Here is an 18,350-nt window from a genome sequence, read left to right as displayed (position 1 = left end):
TTTAATATTTCCTAACTTCCAGGTATTTTATAGAAAAGGAGACACTCCTTTCCTGTGCACCCCTTTTAAAAGTTACATTTGAACAGGGATTGTGAGAGAAAAAAAATAATTAGACTTGGCTCAATTATTATAAAGTAACATGGGCCTGCAAATTCTGGCGATATTTTTTATTTTTTTTGCAAGTTGATAAGGGAGAACAGTCTTCATCACAATTTTATAGGTAAATCAAAGGACAGTTGAATAACAGAAAATGTACCGGCATAATGAATGTTAAATAAAGATGTAAAAGGGCAAGAGTTATCCATTCCATAATATTGCTCACACTCCAAAAAGTTTACGCCCCAACATTCCCAGATTTACGGTTTAAATTGTTAGTTTTTCTGCAAAATTACCATGAAATTACTTACACAGTTCTTACATTTACATGCAGTTTAATTAGTTCTTTGTATCTAAAAGCCTGACTTGTTACACCCTTATTCTAGTATGTATTTGTAGGTAAATATAATTACATTATAATTTCAAATAATTATACATTGAAATTCTATTTATTTACAGGAGAATTACATCTTTGGGCCCCTTGGTGGTGGTATTATAACGTGTTACCAAACTTCTATTAAAGTTTTAAGTCTTTATACAAACAGTAAGGTTTGAAAACACTTTTTTCCTCAGGATTCTTTAAGTGCCATGTCCCTGCCTAAACATACACTAGTTCAGAGAAGTTTCCTATATCCACATCCAGTGCATTCTCTGTGTTCCCCGTGTCATCACCCCCCAGGAAGAATAGCAAGTCTTTAGTTGATGCTCCAAGCCATCATGAGAGTGTGTGTCCAAGTACTAAAGAAGATCAGCTCCACTCCAGAAAGCAGATTCAAAGACCATCTGTTCTGCCAGTACTCCCCACTATCTGTCAGAAGCCTTCAAAACCATTTCAGGGACAGAAATCAACCAAAGAGTATATCTGCTCTCTGGCTGATTTTCATTACCATAATAAAGACACACATAGCTCACCAGCTGACCAGAGCTTGGGGTCAGTTAGCACCGACAAAGGGCCAACACCACAAAAGGATCTGGGCCTACAAAATTTAAAAGCAAAGCCCGGACCATCTGTGATACAAGTTCCTTACAGACCTAAAGGAGGGTATATAGTAGATCCAGAACTAGAGCCAAAGAGAGGCAGGGCGGGGCCTTTTACAAATAGGGGGGCCTTGCTTTTTGGCAGAAAGAGCAATGTGCTGGACGGCCTAAATGTCCGGAACAATCCTGAGTTGTTATTTGTCAGTCAGTCAGTCAGTCCTCTGAGGAGCATCGATTCTCCCCTGGTTGAGGTGTCTTTACCAAGAGGGATTGACGTGACTTCAGTGTAGCAACTTACATGGCCTTACCTTGTGTATTAAATATGATGCATTCAGTGATGCAGGTGTTTACATCTTTTTTCTTCAACTATATTTCTTTGTCATATCATATTATTTTTTCCTCCCAGATTACAACCTCTGAGTTTTTATGCAAGTCATCCTTCAGCTTTTTCTGAATTATTTCCCTGTGTGTAAAAATGTTTACAATTTCGACTTCACCTGCAAAAAATGCCTTTATTTTAAACTCAAACTTAAACTCAAAGAACTTTATTGTCATTGTAGTTATACAACGAAATTTGTTTGGTAGCTCACAGAGGCCAGCAGCAATAAAACAAGAAGCAGCATTGTAACATAATAACCAAGTAAACGTAGTAAAAGTATAAAATATAAAGTAAAAAGAAGGCACTTAGCACAGTAAATTAAAAAACAAAACTACTAGTATTTACAATATGATTTGATATGATATTTGAGTGCAAACAGTATAATATAATATAACAGTATTTACAATGTGGTAGTTGAGTGCAACGTGAATGTCCCATAAAGTGTCTAAGATAATAAGTATAACAGTATTTACAGTGTGGTAATTTAGTGCAAACATTAATGCCCAGTAAATGACTTTGTACATTAGCAGCAGACATGACATGGGGTAAAGGAGAGAGAGGGAGAGTTAGCTATTGTGTGTTGGGGGAGGGGTGACACAGGCTGCAGCTCTGGGGGAAAAGCTGTTCTTTAGTCTGTTTGTGCGGGTTCTGATTGCCCTATATCTCTTCCCTGATGGGAGTGGTACAAAAAGTCTGTGACCTGGATGGGTTGGGTCCTTGATGATGCAGCTAGCTCGCTTCTGTAAACAGCTAGCATAGACCGCGTCGAGATTCAGGAGTTTGGTTCCAATGATCCCCTGGGCAGTTTGGACGGTCCAGGTCAGAGCTCGACGGTTTTCTGCAGTGCAGCTGAAGTACCACACTGTGATGCAGTAACAGAGGATGCTCTCTATTGTGCTCCTGTAAAAGTTTACTAAGCGCCGGATTGGCACATTTGCTTTTTTAAGTTTTCTTAGGAATAAAAGTCTCTGCTGTGCTTTCTTCACTAAGTGGGATGTGTTAATAGTCCATGTGAGATCTTTTGTTATGTGTAGGCCCAGGAATTTAATGTCATTCACCCTCTCAACTTCCTCACCATTTATGTGGAGGGGTGGTAGTGTTGTTTTCTTGGCTCTTCCGTAGTCTACAATGATCTCCTTTGTTTTGGCAGTGTTCAGAATCAGGTTGTTGTTTCTGCACCATTTGATTAGATGTTGGACATCCTCTCTGATTGAGACTTGTTGTCTGATATCCTTCCACTATTGTGGGAATAACTCTCTTAAAAAATGGTTTGGGAGTTTTAAATTGAAATGTAGCATCTGTCTCGTTTGATCACTGAACCTCCTTAACCAGTGCAGTAACTGTGCAAAGTAATCTGTGACACTTTGATCTTCTAGAAAGCTGCAGATCATTTGGTGTGTAACGCATCATCAAAAATATTCAGTAGCTTCGCTCAGCTGTCTGTGATGTTGAAGCGGTCACACCTCACTTTCATCTTTGCTGTGAATACCATTAACATTTCACATGCAGGGAAAGCCACAGCACTGAGCCAGGGGCAAGTGCTACTCTTTATCATACACTTCTTCAAAAAAAAAAAAAAATCAAAGGAACATTTTTTAAATCAGCTTGTAGCATCAAGTCAATTAAACTTGTGCTAGTACCTTTGCTTTGTGTCCCAGCACAGTCCCAAAAACATAGAGGAGACTCCAGGAGACAGGCAGTTACTCTAGGAGAGCTGGTTGCTGATTGGCATTTGCCATAGAATACCAGAATTATCATGTCCACCACTAGTGTCCTGTGTTTTTTACAGATGACTCCAGGTTTACCCTGAGCACATGTGAAAGGGTCTGGAGAAGCCATGGAGGGCGTTACACTACCTGTAACAACAGCAACACCAGTTTGGTGGTCGTTCAGTGATGGTTCAGGAAGGCATATCCAAGGAGGGATGCCCAGACAAAGGCAGCCTTACAATGGGACCAAAATGAACATTTTGAACCCATTATCAGACTCTATGCTTGTGCCATGGGTCCTGGGTGTCATGGGTCCCATTCACTGGCTCCCACACCCACCTGACCTAAATCCAAGAGAACATCTCTAGGGCGTTATGTCCATCCCATGCTGCCAGGATGCACTCAGGCTGTTCAGAGGCTCAGTGATGTCCTGGTGTAAACCCTCAGGACACTATCTACCATCTTATTAGGAGCATGCTCTGATGTTGTCAGACATTCACACATGCACGTGCAGGTCATACAAACTACCGAACATTTAGAGCTGCTGCAATTACATTTTTGTCAAATGCACTAGCCTGCCACATATTTTTTTCACTTTTACTTTGAATTCAGCCCTCAGTGGGTTAATCATTTTCATTTCCATAAAATGATCCAGCATCCTTTCATTCCTAACATGTTACCCTGTCCATATCAGTATAGATATCCAACATAATTGTTTTTCCCATTGAGATCTGATGTGTTTTCAAAGTGTTCCTTTCATTTTTTGAGCAGTATATATATATATTCTGCAACCTTTTAAGAAACCAAGTCTAGGCACAAGTCCTGAGATCATAGACTTGGTACTCAGAAGACCAATGAACAAGTCACTTGAAATTGATGTTATTACATCTGCAAACATTTATGTGAACAACAATTTTGTGGCATGATTAGGGACACCTAATGTCAACGATGTCTGCAGTTCAAGTGTCATCATTTCAGAAAGATTCTACACGTGGTGACTCTCTGATTGAGATGCAAACTGATTTATACAAAAGAAGCTGCGATATTTTTCTGATATTTCTAGCTGTACCACTCCCAATTGCACGTTACCAAGGACAGAAAAAAGCAATTCTATGAAACCACAAATAATCCAACATGTTGCTTCATTTATTTTAAAAATGGATTATTTACATCCAGATTCTTAGAAACAACGTTACAGGTAGTGTCCTGAGAATATTATGTGCAAACAGACCCATTGGAACACAAAAGCATGATAGGGATTATAGTGGGAATAAAGCCTGCTTCACATTGTATATTCAGTAGTTCACAGTTTCCTGTTATTCACAGTCAGTGTAGAGTGAAAATACATGATTAAACACGACCCTCTAAAACATTTACTGCAAGCGTCATAACCAAAAACCACCTGTCTTCATGTAACAATTCATTTATAGTAGAGCATCCGTTTTTCAGGAGTACTGAGTGTTTGAAATCTTCTTCCACAGTAACGTCTTCAGGTTGTTGAGCACTAGTGAGTGGTGAACCTCCATTTGGCTTGCCAACCCGCTGAGTGTCACACAGGTGCGCAGCTGTTTTTCCAGATCCCCACGAAGGTCTGAAGGCGCTCCGAAAAGCAGATAGTCCTGCAGCAGCACGCACACTTTAGCGAGATTAGGCTGCACAACCTCTGTGTTACACTGCTTCACCAGCCGATCGCAGGTGGCCGTGCAGTCCCGCCCATACGTGCAGTCTGCATTCGTCTCACATCGCCGTCCCTTCAAAAATCCCCGCACAACAGCTTCTGATGACACGCTGCGAAGGTTGGCCATCTTGCAGTCGTACTTTGAATTGTAGCCAACGTGGTAAGGATTGGCGTCACATATTAGGAAGCTCCCGTAGGAGCCGTGGAAGACCTCTTCCACAAATTCCAGCAGGCCAATGGTGATGCGAGCTCGGCGGGGCCAAGCTGGCGCGAGCCAGTGGTTCAGGCTGGAGCTCAAGGCCTCTGGGACGATAGACTGCAGGGAATTTGGCACCTCGAGCCTGTAGAGTGAGTTGTGGCTTACACGCTCCGTCACATACAAATCTCCACAGAAGCCCAACAGTTTCGGGGTGTGCTCCTTCTCCTGCAGCGCCACCATCAGGAGGAACTCGTTGATCTGGAGGAGAGCCCAGATAGACTTGGCCTCTGCTAGTGACACTTTGCCATCTTGGTTGACATCAGCAAGCGTGATGACTCTGTCCACCAAGGTGCTCAAAGATGACTGTTCACCGAGGTTAACCTGCAGGAAGGAGGTGAATGCATGTTATAAATGTGTTGTAGATACAAATATAAAAAAAACCTTGACAATAAGATCTTGGCCTGTATAACACGTAACATAAAAAAGATCTCTAGATCTGAGCTCATTTGGATGCACTAATGCATAACCAATGTTTCCTAATAGGCATGTGTAGTTTTCTATTAGCATGTGACTTCTGTGGTGACAGTTGTTCACTGTTATTATAAAATAGTCTATCGGCCTGGAAACCTTAAGGAAACTGTGCAGCATCTCTTTAAATTCATCCATCGAGGTTCCACGTGTGGGTTTGTCAAACAGGCTCATCTCCTGTCGCAGCATGGAGTCGGGCACTCCGTCAGTTTTCACCGGATCTTCAACGCCACATTTAATTACCACAGGCTTCTCCTTCCACAGTCCATTGTATACCTGCAAATATGAAAATATGACTTTAGTTAGATGAGGAAGAATATGTCCAAAATAGCTCCAGAAGGAATTTTTTAATTTTGTTGTTTTTCGTTTGAGTGTGTGCCATTCTGTCTGTGAACACAATAGCTGGGAGGGTTTTTGAATAAGGGGTGTAGAGTGGGGTCATGTTAACAATCTATTAAAGTCTTAATAACATAGAAACTATTATTCTAACAAGTGTGGTGAGTATTATCAATATATAGAGAGTTCAGTATGATTTAAAATGTCACATTTGGCAAGCAAGCAAGTAACTACTGCCCAGAGAGTGAGTATATAATAAATGACTACATTTAATGAAAAAAAACAAAACAAACTTTCTTGGAAAGAAAAGCGTCTGGACTTTTTTTAGTTGCATGAAGGCGTCTCACCTCTCATCCGAGAAGCTTCTTCATATATGATATGGCTAATGATGTGATTTCCTGAGGTCAGATGGCCCAGGATGTGAGTGGGCGTTAATCCTGGGCCATCTGACCTCAGGAAATCACATGATAGGGTGAGGCTAGGTTTCACAATGAGCTCACCCGAAACCTTGGCTGATTGTGACCTACACCCGTCTTCACACCTTGGCACATGTGATTAGGTAGAGCATAGGTGTCAAACTCTGGCCCGCGGGCCGCGAAGCCATACAAGATTACTATTAGAGCTGGCCTGATGGTATTATACAGTTCATGTACTGCTAATACTACAATTCCCAGAATGCTCTGTTGGTGTTTTGGCACGTCAGTCACGACAGGACCCATTAGCACCCTCTCCTCTGTTGACCATAGTCATAGCAACCATGCAAATACTGCCATGCTAACTATCCCAAAATGGCAAAAAGAAAGGCAGAAAACAGGAGCTTTCTGGACAGGTGGGAGAATATGATGAAAATCTGATAAATGATAAAATGATAAAATTTAATTCAGAAAGCTGCAAATACAATTTTTATTTAAGAAATGAATTCCACTGATGTGTTATTAAATTGGAATTTCGATTTTGCATGTGTGCAATATTAAGTTATATATACATTTATATAAGTTATATATATTGTTTAGTATTAAGCTTTGCTTGTTCCATACTCAGTTTTTCAGCAAAACTTGTTTGAGTCCATAAGAAAAGATTCCTTGTTATATTTGGATTATATTATATTTATCCTGGACCAACACTATTATGATGACACAGGAACAACACCAATATGGTATATCAGATACACCCACTACCCATACAGTCACTGGATGTACCTTGCTAACCAAGATTGCCACTGTTAGCTGGTGACTCAGCTTTAGAGCCAAATATGGAATGGCCCTGAAAAAAAACCAACTGTGTGTGACAATCTAGTGGCTGCAGTATGTTTTTTATAGACATCCTTTAACACTGACAGTCATATCGATACTATAATTAGTATCAAATATGTCAAATCATTTACTTTTTATTTGTTACTACAATTGCTGTTATGTTTTTTTCATGTTCCAGTAAAAATTATGAGGCAATCTATAATAAAATTATTGATTAAATTTAAAAAAACAGATGTGCACTAACATGAATTTGGAAATATATTGTTCTCTCAAAGGCTATTCTCCATGCATGTGTAAGTTGTGAGTGTTTGTTTTACCTGATGTGTGGAGGAGGTGGACATGCAGCGCTGCAGAGTTAGCGTTCTCTGGTCACATAGTGCCTTGCAGGATGAACCTGATATTATGCCTCTTCTATAATGATCACACTGCAGAAACCAAAACAGAAATTGCAGGAAACAGAAATAAGCCTCTATTTATGCATCCAGTACTTGAGCTCTCTATATTTAGCCCTCCAATGTCTGTTTACTTAAAGGGAAAATATCTTTGCTAGAGGTCAGGTGAATCTAACCAGATTTGCCTAACCTGACACACTGTTCTCCATGCTCCTTCTTGCCTTTACGTACCCTTTTGACTTTGAGAGACGTGCATTTCTAACACGTCATTGCAGAGCTTCTACTTTGTGCGTGTCCAGTAGCATTTTAGTGTGGTTGTACTGCTCAGACTGACATAGATCAGGGGCTTCAAACTCACTTTACATTGTGGGCCAGATGCATCCCACTTTGATCTTAAGTGGTCTGGACCAGTGAAATGCTTGAAGTCTGTGTGACTGTGTCTTAAACGTTAAAGTTCAATGTTTCTGTTATGGATTAATGAATCAGAGAGAATGCACGATTTCAACAGGTATGTTTACAGAAAAAAAAGATATGAAATATGAAGCTTCTTTCAGTTACACTGGATGGTTTCGCTTACCCTTCCTGATGCAAACCGCCCATTTATCCAAGCTTGGGACCGACGCTGGGAATACAATAACTTGTGGCCTCCTGAGGCTGGGTCTGTGTCTCTAAATATGGACCTGACACCAGGAAAAACACTAGGACATGTGACTTGGGTTCAGGTGGTTAGTTAGCAATCTCAGTGGAATTCCTGGCTTTTCCCATCCACATACCAGAGGTGTATTGGACTAAAGAAACATTGATCTTGACCACCAGTAAATGAGGCTTAAGTTTATCTTAAACTGCTACATTAGTTAAAAAATTGCATGCTGACTATGAAGTTTTGTACCTTTATAATTAGCAGACAAGAAAGAAAAAAAATCCCATTTCCAGCTATGTCCTTTGAGATTTTTCATGGATATGGAATCAGAGAGTGCCAGTTTTACTTCTTTCCTAGAAGGATGCTATACTTACTCATGTAAAGTGGTGTGCATGAAATTCATCAGAATGGAGTAACCCACTGAGTTATATTCAGTATGTTGTCACAAAGCAGCAAAGAGCCCAGCACCATGTGCAGTTTACCTGACATCACCTGACCGAGGAGACACATTTCTCCCAAGTCCCCAACACAGAACGCAACAGAGGGGAACTAGACATCTGTGCGTCTCACCTCAGCAGCACAAAACTAGCATGGTATGAAATCATTTTCTTCATTTATGTAAATACAAACAGTCACATTTTGTCTGTTATGTGGTTAAACCACATGAAACTGTAGTCAAATGAGCTAAGACCAAACAGCTAAACTGATGTTACAATCCTACGGGTGGGTAGTGGGGTTGTGTCCTGTAAGAGCACCCTGGTACCACAAGTTTAAGACACTGGCCATGCACTCTACCTCAAAACACAGACCTCGTGTCCCTCTGTTCCACTGTCTTGCCATGTACTTTTTAAAACCTATGAAATTATTATTTATACTGTTGTTTTTATTCTGAATTCTTTCGTTTTTGTCTTGGGAAAAGCAAAAGATCTGCTCTTTCCAGTGATTGTGTTATGATCTGAATTAATGTGATTGTAGTTTTTGTCTTGGTTACCCTGAAAGCTACCTTTATTGTCGTGCAGTAGTTTGGAAAGCCTGTAATCTGTGGTTAGGACTTTACTCACTGCCACAGTCAGTATTTTTATGCCACATTCACAGATATCCTACACTATCAAATTTATCTTGATTTATAGGCTTGAATTCGATTAAACCATGTAACTGAGTTTTATTTAACTCAAAGATAATACTTACGATGACCATGTGGCAAACATGCCCACGGCACAGCTCAGAGTAGGAGGCATACTGCATGTAGACGATCCAGCTGATGACGAGGATGCCCAGCCATGCCAGCAGAAGGTACTTCACTTTAATAGCTGGAAGGCGACTCTGTGGAGGTTGGTAGAAAATGGGCGCATGGCAGGAAGAAAAGAAGTCTAATTAAACCCAGGCTGTGAATGAATGAATGAACAGCTGGTCACCCAACCTTAAGGTGGAATTGAGACACTCAACTACATGAAACTAAGGACTTCCTGATTTTTTGTATTTTGCACATTTATATTTGCAGATTTGTCACACTTGCATGTTTCAGATCATTAAACAATTTCTAATATTAGACAAAGACAAACCGAGGAAATACAAAATGCCGTTTTTAAATGTGGATTTCAATTGTTAAGAGAAAAATACTGTCCAAGCCTCCCTGGATCTGTGCGAGAAAGCAATTACCCCTTAAAACTAATAACTGGCTGTTTCACCCTTGGCAGAAAGAACTGCAATCAGGCGTTTGCCATAACTGGCAATGATTATTTCACAGCACGTCACTGTGGAGAAAACTGAAGAATTGTTTTAATTCAGCCACATTTGAGAGTCTTTGAACATGAATAGCTTGTTGAAGGTCAAAGTTTCTCAATTTTCACTTTAACAAGGCAACTCCAAAGCTACATTTTTTTCTTTTTTCTTTTTGAGCCTTTCACAGGTGCTCTTAAGCTTCAAGGCACGAACCAATGGCTGGAAATTCTCCTTCAGGATTTTCTGGTCGAGAGTAGAATTTATGGTTCCATCACTTATAGAAAGTCGTCCAAGTCCTGGAGCAGCCCCAGACCATCACACTACCACCACCATGTTTGAATGTTTATCTCCTTGGAACTCACCAACGGACGCCATTTTTCCTCAATCTCTGATTGTCGAATCAAGAACTTTGACCTTAACTGAGTTAAGTGAGGCCTGCAGTTCTGTTTTTGTTGGTGTGTATTCTTTTGTGACCTCCTGGATGAGTCGCTGACGTGTTCTTGGAGTAATTTTGGTAGGCTGGACACAAGTCCCAAAGCCTTAGAAATAGCTTTACAAAGCTTTCCTAACTGATAGATGTGAGTGACTTTGTTCCTCACCTGTTGTTGTTTCTTTAGATTGTAGCATCTAAATATAGTCGTTTTTTACCTTAATGAATAAAATCATCATTTAAAAAACTGCATTTTGTATTTACTTGGGTTATCTTTGCCTAAAATTAAAAACTGTTGAAGGATTTAAAACACTTAAGTCTGAGAAATATGCAAAAAAGAAAAAAAAAAACAAGAACCAAGGGCAAATATTTCTTCATAGCACCGGCATAGGAAATAGTTTAGTAATTGATACTTCTCTCTTTGATTTTCTGTAAATACTGAATAGTTTCCACTCCTAAAAGAAACAAGTAAATTAGAATAGAAGAGACTTCCTATTGTAGATCTAGAGATGTACCAGTATACAGCCAATCACTGGTATTTTTAGACTGATAAATAAGATGACATTTAGACTGATGTTTGTGTGTTGTCACATCTCTGTCTAATGTCCAAAATAGAAGATGGAAATGTCTGGGAGAAAAGGGAGGATAAATAAGAAAATAAACAGCAATAAACTGTATCAGAAGAACTATGAGTTAAATTCTTCTTTTAAATATCAACATCAGCCTAGACTTATCACTATCTGTGCATCTCTATTTACTGATTTTTGTATAATGGGCCACAAACAGCAGCTGGGAACCACTGATTTGAATGCTCTGCAATAGGATAGCTGCGGGAAGAGCGGGCATCACATGCATTAACACAAAATGTAATGCTACACAAAAGTGTAGTACTAAGCAGAATTAGCATAAGCAGAATGTTTATGATCCAACTTGTACTGTTATTAAATAATGCTTTTACAGTCGTGTATGCACTGCAAACCTGTGAACCCGTGGCTGCAAAATTCTGGGGTATCTAGGTAAACAATGAATGAACCAGCAGCCTGTCACCTGACTATAGGATAACGCAGAGATAACTACCATACATTGCGCTGCACTTGTATTCGTTACGGGGGGTTTCATGCATGCATGTGAAGTGAACTGACGGTTTGGTCAGTGGTCGTGCATGCTGCTGGTGGACAGTTAGTGACAAAAAGACTGACATTGTGCAGTCCCATAGCCTACCTGCAGGCCTTTGGATAAAGGGCAGAACAGCATCAAATGGACCAGTCTCCGCAAAGCCCTGGGCATCATGAGCGACTCTTTTTCGGAGGCAGCAGAGCGAGAAACCAGAGTCCCGTCTGATCACATTCTCGCAGTAAACCACGACACGCGTCGCATATTTACTGGTTATTACAACGAGCTGCTTTTCGAGCTGTTTTCTTCTCTTTGCTTGCCTTGATCACAGCGTGTGTTTTCAATAGAAATCATTCAGCCGCTCAAAAAATATGATGAAGAGTGTGTCCTTGAAGCTGAGCGATATTTCAGCTCCATCGGGGCCACAGAACGACCGACGCGGCCCAGAATCAGAGAGATCCTCAGCTATGATCCCCGATATTTTCCGAATATTAGACCAGCAGCACCTTCACCGTCCAATCAGATCAAAGAAGGCATCATTGTGACAAAGAAATAAGCGCTGCTTGGACCCGACGAGCGCACAGCCTGTTTCCCAGAGACTCGCTGCTGCGCATCTTAAAGGGAGAGGCGTCAGAGCTGACGGGATTTTATCTGCCGACGGGAAATCTTACCGCGCCTCCTTCCTTGCAACCTGCGGCTGACAAATTGAAGGAAAGCCCCGAGAAGGGATAGTGCTGCCCATACTGCATTTTGCATTTTTGGAGGTGCGTGTCAGGTTACCTCGTAGGGTTAAAATGAGTTTATGCGTACATCACAAGTCATGGCATAGATTTCCTGCCGAAGGGATAAGAGGATAGAAACAAAGATTCCATTCATGCTAGGCTTGATCCAAAACCAATAACGGTGTTGGTATCGGCACTATCGTTATTTGGATTGCTTGGCTCACCTCTACTGAGGGGATTCAATGACTCTTTCATATTGTGGAGGGCATGGCATGGATCCACTTGTCGCTTTTTGTGCTGCATGAGTCCAGAACTTGTAGTGAAACCTCCTCAAAGAAAACCAAAGTCAAAAGAATTGATTTCTTTGCAGTGGGTAGAGCTAAAGTGCTAAAATCACTACCTGCCGGAAGAACAGGTGGATCATCTAAGTGTGGTCTGGGTGAAAAAACAGTGGAAGCAACTCTCAGAGGTGGGGAAATGACATTTGCTGCCGAACCATAACATAACTGAACAAAGAGTGACGCAGGCAATCTTTCCTACATAACGCAAAACCTCTGATCTTGCCTCAAGTTCAGCACTGATCCCACATGTGTGCAGTCATTTTTGCCCCATGTGCTACACTTCACACTGAGCCACTTCAATGCATGATGACATTTGCTTTCCTTGTTTTTTACTACAATGAATTCTATTTAATTTTGCAGTCTTTTGCTAGTGCTCCTAATTTTTACATACCTCTGTAATTAAGTCTTTTCATCAGTAATTCTTTGAACTTTTTGTTTGTTTTGCTCTTCCCTATTAAGCTATATTATTTTTAAAACAGACATTTTACAACTTTCAGGAAAATAATTTTATTTCATGTCAATTTATTTTATTACATTTTCTGTTTCATGCATGTCAAATTCTACACCAGCTAAGTAGTCAAGTAAAAGCTCCCATTACATATTTTCCGTTTGTAAATGTGAGCAAACAGGAAAGGAAATCATCATTTCCTAGGGAATGGATCGACACACACAAACACTTGCCTTTATCATATGATCATCAAAGTGATTTGATTGTGGGAAAAGCTGATATAGCACTCACCACAAATGCAATTGCCAAAGTAATCTTTCATATGTGATTACGCGCAACGAGGACATTACGCTTCATATGCACGTAATCAAAATGAAAAATACAACTGAAAAAACAATGTCTTCAACAGTTAAGCAAAAGAAAAACAAACTAATGGAAGTAAGGCGGATGAAATGCTCAAACAGGAAATCAAGAAATGAAGAGAGAGCAAGCTGAATGGAGGAGTCAGGTGGTGAGGAATCGTTAGAGCTCCTGGAAATAACATCGTCTCCAACCCTGAGGCACACTGGGTAGTCACCTGCGAAGACAAATCATGTAGGAGTTTGTTTATGTCCATTTCAAGTTTCAACAAGAATTTCATCACTTCTCAGGTTGCAAAAAACCTGTATGTTGTACTTCACAAAGGGAAAATGTTTGTCTCTTTGGTGGTTGGTTGCTGGAGGTTATTGGCTGCTGTTAAGTGAAATTGGCTGCAAAGAGGGTTGTGCAAAAAACCCCTCCTTGCGACTGTTTTGGCTAATTACCAAAGCAATAGGCTACCCGTAGTTTTTGTGAAAGACACAAAGAGCAGTAAGGAAACTGTGACAAGTGAAACACAAAGTATTCCCCTTCAAAGTAAAAGCTGTGCCTTACTGCAGCAACTGACACATTTCACTAACACACTTTTACTTTGAAGGTGAGTGTTTTCTGTTTCTAGTTTGTTTCACTTTTCACAGTTCACTGCTGCTTAGTGAGTACTAGGTGTTTGCAAACAAGTTGGCATCTTGCACGCAAACAAACTACTGGCAACTGACATAACCTGCTAGCAACTGAAACAAATTTCACCCAGCAACTATTCACAGAATAGAGACATTTCCCTCACTAGTGCTGGTTGGATGATCTGATATCCTCGTGTTGGTGTTGTTCCCACATCATCATAATAAATGTTGTTCCAGGTTCAACATTGCAAGTGACCAATCACATTGTTGTGACATCATACTTTGCAAGCCAAGCGATTCATTCATTTATGAAATTCCAGTGTTGCAAGCACAATATCTATAATTCTTATCGTTCTTTAACCCTCTGGGGTCGCCAGCGCATCCGGCGACCCCAGAGGGTTAAAGAACAGTATCCTGAAATGTAAAGAATTCAAATTGCTGGATCGGCCTCGTGTTGGTTACCCAGGGGGTTTATCAGTGTGACTGAAGCCTAAGATGATGCAGACATTTGGACTCCTAGTCCCACTATGTCACAGGGTCAAGAAATGTTGGACAGCAATGCCTCAATGGGCAGACTGAATGAGAGCAAAAGTATTAATTCGTACCTTCCTGAAGCCAAGCCGCTGCTGCTCCACAAGCGCGTCTGAACCATTAAAGTGCAAACCTTGACATCTATATAATGGAAACATTCACATTGACATTTGAATCAAATTAACTGTAAAGGCAATTCAAAATTGTATGCCAAAAACTGTCATGTAGTCCTCTTTGTCATTTATGGACAATGAGGACTACATACATACATTTGTTACATTCAAAATATATTCATTATATATTAAAGTAGCCACTTTGTTAGATACACAGCTATAAATCTGACTGAATGTATCCATAATGAGACCATGTATACAAAAAAATAAGCTTTAGAAAGGTAGAGTTGTTAAATTGATTTAAATAGCACACAACTACTGACTGGCAGGAACACAACACCTTCATGGTAGATTGAGAGTAAATATCTGGCCCGGTTCCATACCCAAAGCCCACGAAAGAGTGGATTTGAGCTATCGAGAGCCCGTTACTTTCTGCCGACTTACTGCGCAACAGAGGCACTGGAGCCAGGGTTGCGTCTCAAGGGGCAATAAAGAGTCAAAAGCTTTTTAACAAAACCTGTTACCATCTTGTGAACGGCCTTCACTTCAGCTCAACCGCCTTCATCTGCATGAAGGTAAAGCAATGGCACCTCTTCTCTCCTCATATTTATCTATAGAAACAAAAATAAATAAATAAAAAATAAGATATGCTTCATTTATCCCAGATCTGCAAAATTCTTGTATCACAGCTAGCACAGTTAAAAAATTAAGTTGGACACAACATCCATAAAACAAATATGAAAAAACACACGAAACTATTCCATTTAAAATCACAGCGATGCAAATATTTTTACATACCAATGGAAGTTTTTCGTTGGTTCATTAAAATCTGTTTTCCAAGAGCTGGACGGTACATCTGCAAATAAGAAATAAGTCATTCGTTCAAATGACAATTAGCTGAAACATTTTTGGTGAGTATTTATTTATTAATTTTTTAGTTCATTTCATGACTTCCTTGACTAACAAATGTTAGTCACTTACCGTTAATGTACAGGAAGATTACAAGCCTAGGCTAGTGTTAAAATCCCTATCTCCTACCACTCTTCTCCATCATACTAACCTGATAAAAAAAAAAAACACTTACCCTGACCAGCCCCCTCTGTCTGTGGCCTTAACGTTTTCGTTCCTCTTAGTAAGACTCATGTGAACATTTGCCTCGCCTTCAAAAAGTTGACAGGAAGAACTTACACACAAAAAAGCGGAACTTATTTAAATTATTTATTTAAACAGTAACTTATTTAATATGTTACTGTTACCCATACATCTAGTTACAATTTCACAAGAATTGTGAGGCCGACAAGCCCGCCATCAGCTGCAAAAGGACGAGCCCTACATATCGTACGAGTTCGAATCTCAGACACTCATTTTATTTTACCCCGATTAGCTTAAAAATCTTACTTCAACAAACAAAATAATGCTTACTTAGCAGAATCAAACGATGGCAATTAAGCTTTAAAGTAATAATGTGGAATGCATTTGGGATAAAGGCTGCAAGTTGTATTAGAGTGTAGGATTTGTGTTTCACAGCGTGCGAGAAAAATAACTGACTCTAAACAGCAGTAATGATATAAGTAATAAGGCTTTGAAAGGAAATAAGCTTTGCTATTGTGATTGCTCTTGACGTCTCCAACAGTCTGTCTGCAGGTTTGTTAAACATGTCGGCGCTCGCGAGCGTCAGCCTGAAACCTTGAAACTGCTTGTTGCGGACCGCGGTTACAAACAACCGAACAACTGAAATATGACTGTATATGCAGGAACACGTCGACTGTTGTGGTAGTACATCATAAAATGCAAGCTAATAAACTTCTTCCCACTCACATACACCCACTCACCGTTTTGACGTGACAGCTACTTATCCACCTCGTGGCCATAGAAGGTCGCTACAGGATACAACTACGGAAGCTGGGAGAAACTAAACTTAACCAACTGCCGCAAACGTCACATGAAATAGGACACACTATACAGCTGATGAGCTACACATTAAGGACTCAAGGCTTCAGATTATTTCATTCAATATCCATGTATACTCTTCTTTAAATGATGCTGCATCCCTCCAGTGTATGTATATATGTATTAATCCTGCTTGTTTCATTCCTAACTAGATGAACAGGCATTACTTCAGTGTACACTTTCAGAAACTGCTTTTAATTAATGTTCATGTGTAGTTCATAGGTTGCTTATGTTCTGCATCACTTGGCTGACTTTCTGCAGAGGTATTTTTGTTTACAGAAACACATTTCATGGCCTAAACACTTACATAGACCGCAAGAGAGCAAATACAGTTGTGAAAATGACTTAGATACTTTTCTTTCAGTCTGCAACTGCAAATGATCATCACTCTCCCACGCCAGGATTTCAACAATTGATCACCACTTTGTTATTTCAGCGATTTACAGCTGTGATATTCACATAAATTTGCACCAATGTTAACTTTGAGCCATATTTTACTGACTGTTAAACCAGATGTTTTCCAAGTGCAGATGTGTAATGGAAGGAGGAAGCCAAAATTTATTTCAAATTTGTAGTGTATCAACATAAAACAGGATACACTACACAGTTGATGAGCTTCAGATTAAAGAATGTAGGCTTTTCAACATCTCTTGTTTTTTGGTTTAAATTTAAGTATTAATATCATGAGATCTGCGAGGTGGGCGCTGACAGACCATGAATGAGCTCCATCTGTTTCCTTCTGTCTTTGGCACGGTTGATGGTCATCTTAAACAAACGACAATAGAGCTCGACGGCAGCTGGAGTGTCGTCGTTCCCGGGCACGGGGTACGTCACCAGGCTGGGGTTGCAGTTTGAGTCCACCACACCCACTGTGGGAATGTTCATCTTGGCTGCGTCTCTGATGCCCACGTGCTGCTGAAAGACGTTGTTGAGAGTTGAAAGGAATATGATGAGATCCGGTAGGCGGACTCCTGGGCCGTACTGGATGTTGGCGTTGGTGAGGAGGCCGCCCTGCCAGTACCGCGTGTGCGCATACTCTCCACAATCTTTGGCCGTGGTCTCTACCAGATGGCCAAACTGACGCCGCCTGCTGACAAACAGGATGATGCCACCGCGATACGCTATGTGGGCGGTGAAGTTGAGGGCTAGCTGAAGGTGCTCCATAGTCTGGTCCAGATTGATAATGTCATGATCCAAACGACAGCCGTAGAGATACGGCTCCATGAGCCTAGAAACACGGAATTATAATTCAGAAAAATGTCACTTGAATCACTACTGCTGAATAAAATAACATAGCTCTAATAGCTACATTCCTGATGAAATGATCGACCAAGTAACCAAAACATTTCCTGCTGCTGGAGCTTTCTGTTAGAAGCATTTAATGACAATAGGTTAGTTATGGAATAGTTAAAAGAAATGCCATCTGTATTAAAACAACAAGTTTGTATCTCTTCCTTCAAGGTTCTAGGACCTGTGGTATTTATGCTTGCTGTTACCATTAATAACCAGAAGTGTTACCAAACAAACTTCCAATTTAATAAACAGGGGTTTAAAGCATGAAGATTTATGGCATTTTTTTTTTAAATTAATAACTCCCCACTTTTTATCCACAGGAGACTACCACTAGGAGTTCTGGGCAAATGACACTGTTCAAGATAAAAAAGTTATACTTTATTCAGCCATTGCATAATATGCAGACAGACTAAGCAATAGACAGAAGGTCTAAAATCTAACATGTGCCAAGTAGTGACTGAACACGCCTCTATCATGTGAGATTAGTTTCACATGTTGGGAATACCTAAACCCCACAGGAAC

General features: G+C 40.3%; 2 protein-coding genes across 2 annotated transcripts in view; both read right to left on the bottom strand.

Moving 5' to 3' along the window:
- Window positions 1-4,296: 4,296 nt before the first annotated feature.
- dipk1b (divergent protein kinase domain 1B) lies at window positions 4,297-12,210 on the bottom strand. The gene is made up of 5 exons (XM_005720205.1): window positions 11,562-12,210; window positions 9,377-9,511; window positions 7,474-7,581; window positions 5,667-5,843; window positions 4,297-5,420 (listed from the first exon to the last, which is right to left on the bottom strand). The coding sequence occupies exons 1-5, from the start codon at window positions 11,628-11,630 to the stop codon at window positions 4,608-4,610; spliced, it is 1,302 nt and encodes a 433-aa protein (XP_005720262.1). The 5' UTR covers window positions 11,631-12,210; the 3' UTR covers window positions 4,297-4,607.
- Window positions 12,211-16,611: 4,401 nt separating this feature from the next.
- mrps2 (mitochondrial ribosomal protein S2) overlaps window positions 16,612-18,350 on the bottom strand; it is a 2,637-nt gene continuing 898 nt past the window's right edge. The window contains exon 4 of the mRNA XM_005720204.1: window positions 16,612-17,763. Coding sequence (XP_005720261.1) covers window positions 17,217-17,763 — 547 coding nt within the window. The 3' untranslated portion in view covers window positions 16,612-17,216. The remainder of the gene's footprint in view (window positions 17,764-18,350) is intronic.

The sequence above is a fragment of the Pundamilia nyererei genome, unplaced genomic scaffold, assembly GCF_000239375.1.
Source record: "Pundamilia nyererei isolate P.nyererei 1_Seehausen unplaced genomic scaffold, PunNye1.0 scaffold00002, whole genome shotgun sequence".
NCBI lineage: Eukaryota > Metazoa > Chordata > Actinopteri > Cichliformes > Cichlidae > Pundamilia > Pundamilia nyererei.
The sequence above is the reverse complement of the archived record's forward strand: the minus strand, read 5'-3'. Positions and strand labels throughout refer to the sequence as shown.

Coding starts and splice junctions, on each gene's coding strand:
- dipk1b (XM_005720205.1), bottom strand. CDS start 11,630: ATGATGCCCAGGGCTTTGCGGAGACTGGTCCATTTGATGCTGTTCTGC. Junction 9,512..11,561: donor CTTTATCCAAAGGCCTGCAG/GTAGGCTATGGG, acceptor CAACCTCCACAG/AGTCGCCTTCCAGCTATTAA. Junction 7,582..9,376: donor ATGTTTGCCACATGGTCATC/GTAAGTATTATC, acceptor TGGTTTCTGCAG/TGTGATCATTATAGAAGAGG.